This window comes from Ictalurus punctatus, chromosome 17 (genome assembly GCF_001660625.3).
Source record: "Ictalurus punctatus breed USDA103 chromosome 17, Coco_2.0, whole genome shotgun sequence".
NCBI lineage: Eukaryota > Metazoa > Chordata > Actinopteri > Siluriformes > Ictaluridae > Ictalurus > Ictalurus punctatus.
Window position 1 is genome coordinate 22,015,288 of NC_030432.2, and position 8,107 is coordinate 22,023,394.

An 8,107-nucleotide genomic window follows, 5' to 3' on the forward strand; every position below is an offset into this window, starting at 1 on the left:
CTTGACTACCAACAGTATATAAAGAAAGGTAACATTAGCTGGCTAGCTAACTTCGACAAATGCAGCTGCTGGTTAGGTTAAACAGCCAGCTAGCTCATGGTAATCCATACAAGTTTCTAGCTTTGTAGTTAGCTATCTAACAAAGATGTCCCTTACTCATTATAATATAGGCTGTAGCAGTACGTAGATATATTTAGTACAAAAGACACTTGTTGGGTTAACTGCACACAAGTTGACACCTTTCCAAAATGTGGACCATCCAAAAGTTCAAGGGGTGTTAACAAGAAATACGGACTTTCTACCTGAAAAATCTGAATCACAGCGACATTGCTAGCAAACAGAGCCTTTAGCTCAGTGGTTAAAACGTTGGGCTACTGATCAGAAGGTCATGTGTTCAAGCCTCAGCACTACCAAGCTGCCACTAAAGCAGGGGCCCACCACCCGGAACACCCTCCCAAGCCCCCTCCTCCAGAGCTGTGAACTGAGCCCTTTCTTATACATCTTATACAACAATGTTACATCTGTGTTTGATAAGAGGAATGACAATAAAGCCTACTTGACTTGGTATAACATTAACATTTGCATACTTCATTAACATCTGACATATCACCACAGCAGACATAACCTTGACCAAAAACCAAATGTATGCAATTTACAATAATAACACTGTGAACGTGGCTTACTTTGGGTGCTCGATTTCAACCTACAGTAGTAACTCTGGGGGGATTTTAGATACATCAAGATCTTTCCTATTGGCCTGTAAGACTGGTGGCAGCACATCAAAGGACCCATACCTTGGCATCCATCCAAGATGTATACATGCCTGTTGGAAGGTGCAGAGCAGATATTTCACAAAGTGTATTGCTACACTGCATTTTCATACAATGCCCTCCAGCTATGGCATACCGTTCTAATTACTGTTCAGAGCCAGGTGCATTCTCATTTACAGTGTTTACATCTAGAGTGAAAACCTATTTTTCTATTCTGGCATTTTGTTTAATTGCTTTTCTCTTAGGTGCAAACTGACCTAAAACTGACACCCTAAAGATTCCTAAGATCTATTTATGCTAAAGACTAACCCTTAGATTATTGCACAATCTCACCTGGATACTGTAGATCTTCTATTTAAGAACTGCAGCTGTAATCATATAGACTGTCCTGTGCTCATCCCATGACACATTCACAGACTGTTTACACTGAACATAGTTTCACCACACTCAGTACTGTTTGTCTTTACTCTTCTACACCTGTTTGCTGTAATAATGTACAATCTCATTATCCTGTATGATCCAGAGGAGTATGGGTGCCATTTACCATCTGGTTCCTGTTCTCTTTTTAGGAATTACAGCCACTTTAAAGCAGTTTCATGACCAGATGTGGCTCGTTTCCTCGTTATTTCATGACAGATTAAGGAGATAAAAGGTCTGGAGTTGATTCCAAGCGTTGAATTGGTAGCTGTTCATGGGAACTCTCAATACACAAAGGTTTGTGTATCATTGTCAAAGTCTAAACCAAGAGGCAACTTTATACCACTGGTAACACTCAATAGCAGAAAGGCCAGATTAGACTTTCTAAAAACCTCTTAAAACCAGCCTGACTAGTTCTGATTCGAGATTCATTTCTACAAGAATGATGGGAAGAGAAGAGTATGGAGATGGAAACGAAGGGCTCATGACCCAAAGCACACCACATCATCTGTCAAACATGTGGAGACAGTTTTATGGCATGGGCAGGTATGGATGCCAGTGGAATTGAGTCACTGGTGTTTATTGATGTGACTGCTAATAGAAGCAGCAGGATGAATTCTGAAGTGTTTAGAGCTATAATTTCTGCTCAGATTCAGTCAAATGCTGCAAAACTGATAGGACGGTACTTCACAGAACAGATGAATAATGACCCAAAACATACCACGAAAGCAGCTGAAGGACTTCTTAAGGCAAACAAATGAAATGTCTGAAGACCTCAACCCTAGTGAACATGCTTTTCACTTCCTGAAGAGAAAACTGAAGACAGAAAGACCCCAAAAACAAGCAGCAACTGAAGGCGGCTGAAGTAGAGGCCTGGCAAAGCATCTCAAGGGAGGAAACTGAGCATTTGATGATATCCGTAGGTTCCAGATTTCAGGAAGTCATTGACTGCAAAGGATTTGCATCCAAGTATCAAAATGAATCCTAATATTTATGATTATGTTAATTTGTCCAATTAGTTTCGAGCCTGTGAAAATGGAAGGACTCTGCAAATGGCTGTAATGTAAAGTCTACACTTCCCATCTTGATTGTGTCATTTCAAATGCATTGTAGGGTCACTGTCATAATATTTATGGACATGACTGTATGTCTGTCTTTATATCCTCCTTTATTTTCTAAAATTGATAGCAATTTATGACAAAAAAACAAACAAACAAACAAACAAAACGTTCCACTGGCTTGATTTTTGAGTGGTGGACCACCCCGGATTACATGGACACTAGTGGCCTAAAAAAGACAACCAACCAACAAAACAAACAAACAAACAAACAACAACAACAAAAAAAAAACAATGTGCCTGATGGTACCTACACTATTTGGCCAAAAGTTTGTGTACAGCCCATTCCAAATTTAATCCCACTGTTCTGTTAAAATAAGCTTCACTCTTCTGGGAAGGCTTTCCACTTGATCTTGGGGCGTGGCTGTAGGGATTTGTGTTCATTCAGCTACAAGAGCGTTAGTGAGGTCAGGTACTGATGTTGGTTGAGGAGGTCTGTGTTCCAGTTCATCCCAAAGGTGTTCAGTGGGGTTAGGGTTAGGGCTCTCTGCAGGACACTCGATTTCTTCCACTCCAACCTTAACACACCGTGTCTTCATGGAGCTCGCTTTGTAAACAGGAGCATCGTTATGCAGGAACAGATCTGGGCCTCTTAGTTCCAGTGAAGAGAAACTAATCCTACAGCATACTAAGACATTCTAGACAACTGTGTTTTTCCAACTTTGTGGCGAGAGTTTGCGTAAAAACCAAACATGGGTGCGATGATCTGGTGTCCACTTACTATTGACCACATACTGTAATATACTGCATAGTGTAGCATAAAGAATGGGAGGGTATGAAAAAAGCTAGCAGAAAAACGTAAGAAAAACACACAAGTTTGTTTCGTTTTCATAAATGTCAACATTTAATGAGCTTCACCACTGTACTTCAAATCTCCACTTTTGAAAAAAGACCGGCCACTTTTTTTTTTTTTTTTTGTATTTTTTTTATTATTATTTTTTTTTCAAACACATAATACATCTGGAGTCTTTCCGGTCCCTTCTGATCTCCACCTCTGTTTTCATGCCATCCAAAGCTATATCCAAAGCTATCTCCTTATTTTAAGCATATATATCATAAAATGTATGCAAATACCATTACCTCTGAGTAGAAACTTCAAATGTCTTATAAAAACGTTTGACAGCATGAGTAGTACCTGTTTTTTTTTTTTTTTTTTTTTTTTTAAACATATTTTCTCTCTCAAGTTGGCCCAATGTATGTTACAGGTTAGTCTCTTTCATGAAAACACGCTCCATTTAGTCTGGCATTGGTTATCTTCAACATGCTATACCTGCTCAAAGTATTTTATCACTGCCATGTACTTCAAATTTGAACGCAACCTCTTTCAGTAAAGAATACCAATCATCGTGGGTTGTATCACATGACAAAAATGATTGGTGTGATCTAACAGTCGGAAAAACACTGAGTTGGGAAAATGTGGAAATATGGAATTTTGTACAAGGATAGGATGGGCCCACCTCCAACCAATTGCTATTTTAAGTATTATTATTTTTCTTTCTTTATTTTTTTTTGTAATTTTTTTTTTTGCACAGGGTTTTCTAGGAATATAAAAGTTGGAAGGGACATTCAAGTTTTTAAATCTCCACATTAAATTAAAAACGTGTGGAGGTAAACAACCAAGTCACTGAGCTCCAGAGGTAGAGACCAACAATGTGAATTCATTATATACATATACACAAACAGTTCAGTGTTTCCTTAAAGAAAAATCAAATCATAATAATAATAATAATAATAATAATAATAATAAAGGGTTCTACTTCATTAGACTACTCATATCCACAGCTTTGCAGTACACACAAGACAATTAACATAATTGGTTATGTGTCATTTGTTTCCATAATCATACTGTTCTGGATTATGTTTTTATCTACACTTTTTTTAGTGCAGGGGAAAAAAAAAAAAAAAAACCTAAAAAACAACAAAAAAAAAAAAAAAAAAAAAAAAAAAAAAAAAAAAAAAAAAAAGGAAAAAAATAATAATATGTACAATTATATGCAAGTCTCAAAAATAAAAGCAAATTTCACAGCCCTAAAAAAATGTGCAGGCTAATGCGACCTCTATACAGCAGTACTGTTTTGTGTTTGATTCTTCGTCTTTTATCCCCCCCTCCATTTCTTCTTCTTTTTTTTTTTAAAAGTACGGTACATCTTTCTTTTCACTGTAGTTTTATTCTCCATTGAAATCTATCAACTACTCACTTATTTACATACCATATTCAGTGGATCATGAGGAAAGCATGCCATAGCACATTTAAGGAAGAAATTAAAAAATAGTCCTCTAAAAAATATATTAAATATTGTTTATTTTTGAGAATTTTAAATTTTTTTTTTTTTTTTATCCTTTCTGAGAGATTGTGTTACGGACAGTGTGAAAGAGATGAAGGTGAAACGATGCCTTCCTTCCCTGGGTTCTTCGACAACGACAATAACAACAACAACAAAGTAAATATAAAAAAAGAGGAAATGAAAAGAAATAAAAACAACAATAACAAAAAAAAAAAAAAAAAACCCCCAATAGCAGGGTTGAGGACATGTCACTGACCCTCGCGATCGCCGGGGCGACGCTTCAGGCAGGCGGAAACACATGCTTTGGATTCATACATGCACGTTCACTCGCGCACTTGTCGTTAAGGAACAAGTTGTTTTGGGGGGAATATTTCATGGTTAGCATGGAATGGCTGTTGATCGCATCGTGTTTATGGTAAATCATCGCCGTCCTCAATACACGCTTCATAAATAATTAGATATCTATATTCCTTCTAGATCCGCTGTTGCGTAACTACTGGCATTACAGTGCTCAGTCATATTTCATGATGGCAGCTGAGTATATGCAGGCGCTATACTCATGCTTATTCACGTGAAGAAAAAAACAAAAAACAAAACAAAAAACAGTGCAGGTCTTTTGAAATCATTTATTCTATATTTTACCCCACTGCATTGTGGTCTCCCCTTCCTTCATGAACTCTATTTGCCTCAGCATTTAACCTTGAGGTATGCTGATTTAAAAAAAAAAAAATTTGCATCCTTATTTGCAGGATTCTACTTTTTATTTACCTCAGCAGTTAACCTTGGCCTTATGTTCACACTAGCAAGCGACGTGCGATCGCTCATTTTCTACGTACGTACGCGTCGCGAAGCCGAGATTTTCTCAATTCTGCGCAAAGGTACTGTACGATGCAGAAGAGCGACCGAACGTAGGATCCCTCGGACCAATCCTACGGAGACTTTAGTTCTAACCTGCAATTAGTTCACATTTACTGTTTGAGACGTGAAAACGGACTTGTAATGAATGTATTATGAAGAAAAATAAAGCTTGAAAGGAAGCAGAAGAGATTTTTGGAGTCTCTGGTGAGTCTGCGTATCTAGTACCCTGCTTGCTAAACTAATCCGACGAAAGAAGATCCTAGCAACCAAATTTCACACGGATTAGTGCGTTAATTCATTTGTGTTTAACTAGATACCTTTAGAAAATATATATATATATATATAGACCACTGTTTCTCACCACAAGTAAAAAAGCGACACTATCAGTCGCTACACGCCCACAAGCAACAAACCACAAGCGACAGGAGAGATTTGTCGCTTGCTAGTGTGACCGCCGGGATGTGGGATGCAACTCTATATGTGCCCCAGCACTGAACCTTGAGGAACGCCACTCTCTATTTTGTCCCGTTTGTCCGCGACGCATCGCAGCTTGGGCCCGGCTTCCTGCCGCTCCTTTATATTTCAGCATGAAGCGCTGACGGGAACAACCACCGCCCACCGTGTACGGCAGCCTTCTACATGGCTTTGCCATTAGTATCTCTACACTGTAACGCAATCTGATGTACTGCAATACTGATTTCTTCTGCTGCGTCTGAAAGATTGTGAGAAAGAGCATAAAATGACACAATACAGCGACCTATAAAATCAAATCAAATCCAAATAAAACCAAGAACAAGCTATGAAATAATTCACTAGTATTAAATAAATTAATGAAACAGTGATGAGCTGGAAAACGAGTGCTAGGAGGCAGGGGCGTGTGTGTGTGTGAGAGTAAGAGAGAGAGAGAGAGAGAGAGAGAGAGAGTTAGAGAGAGAAAGACAGAGAGAGGTAGAGAGTGCACTTTTGCCCTCCGTGCCATATGGAGTGATTGCACCCGTTCCCTCTATCAGTGAATAAATAAAGCATGACGTACATAGTGGATGAATGGCCACAGCCTTCCTTCCATCAAACACACATTCTAGTCCATAGAGGCCGGCCGTCTTCATCCCTTGGCGTGTGATTGCGAGTTTCGACATGTGTCGAAGTATGACATGCACACTTTGCTCTCTTTCTCTATCTCTCACACACACACACACACCCATACAGTTACACATGCCACTGTACAGACTACAGAGTAGTGGAAATACTTCTACTGTACGTTACACGCCTAGCCTGCCCCTTCGCTCTCTATTTATTCACAATCTTCTTCGACCCGATCAGCAGTGGTTGCTTCTTTTCAACTTCATTTAGGTTTAGTTAGTATTACAGTACACACACACACACACACACAAACACACACACGTCAGCCGCTCGGCTATGCGCTCGGCTAACTCCAGTGAAATGCTACGCAGGGGTTTTCCTTTCTTTCAGGGGCATCAGTAGTCCAGAGGTGTGTGCTCGTGTGTGTGTGGGGTTGGCGCCACCGCCGCCTTCATGTCTTCATCCTCATCATCATCGTTATGTTCGTCGTTAATCGTTAGCTACTCCCACACCAGAGGAGACGGAGGCATCTCGGAGGGCTGAGCTACTGTCGAGCTGGAAGAACGCCACAGAGGTATAAAAGAGAGAGAGAAAAAAACATCACGTTTCTATCTAGTGTCTGAAACATTCTCGAAAGTTCCGTCTACATTTCATCACTCGACTTTCGCTTCCAAAACAGATAGGGGGGGTTCAGTGCAATACTTTGTACACCCTTAAGGGAAAAACGCCAATTAATAAACAATATCGATCGTTTAGACGTTCGCATCTTCCTTTCGAAATCTGAAATATTCTAATAACTTGTATTTGCCTTTAAAACTGCCTCGATCTTATCCTTTTTAGGAGTTTTAGGATCTTCTCCAGCAGTCATATCCATTCTTCGTTACACAATCAGTTAAAAAAAAAAAAAAAGGTACCGGAACAGCAAGGCAAATCATCTGTTTTTGCTATAATCAGAAGATATTTGTGCTTGACATCAAATGATGAATATGAGACGACAGATCAGAATTTAATTTCCTGATATTTACACCAGTAAGATGTGTTAAACAACTTAGAACACGACACCTTTAGTTTGAGCCCACACATTTTTCAAGCGATCGTAAATACCGGATCCGAAACATACGAGCTCATCGGCGAAGCATGGTGGAGGTAGTGTCATGGCTCGGGGTTGCATCGCTGCTTCTGGAACATTCTCACTAATCTTTATTGACGATGCAAGTCATGATGGGAGCAACAGAATGAATTCGGAAGTCTACAGAAACATTCTGTCTGCCAATTTACAGAGAAATGCATCCAATCTAATCGTGAGGAACTTCAACATGCAGCAAGACAACGATCCAAAACACACGGGATTTCATCGGGAACTTCCACTTTATCAGTGAAAGGTTTTAGACTGGCCAAGTCAATAACCCAATTGAGTCAGAGGACACTGAAGGGAGAAACCCCCAGAAACAAACAACAACTGAAAGAAACTGCGTTACAAGCATGCAACACACAAAAGCATCGCAAAAGAAAAATGCAACAGTTTGGTGATGTCACAGGCTTGATGCAGTTATTGCAAGCGAAGAAATATTAAGTGTTAT

General features: G+C 39.3%; 1 protein-coding gene across 1 annotated transcript in view; it reads right to left on the reverse strand.

Moving 5' to 3' along the window:
• Positions 1-3,204: 3,204 nt before the first annotated feature.
• The window catches only part of nlk2 (nemo-like kinase, type 2), a 91,461-nt gene continuing 86,558 nt past the window's right edge, over positions 3,205-8,107 (reverse strand). Inside the window, exon 11 of the mRNA XM_017490887.3 lies at positions 3,205-7,082. Within this exon, the coding sequence (XP_017346376.1) occupies positions 7,028-7,082 (55 nt within the window). The 3' untranslated portion in view covers positions 3,205-7,027. The remainder of the gene's footprint in view (positions 7,083-8,107) is intronic.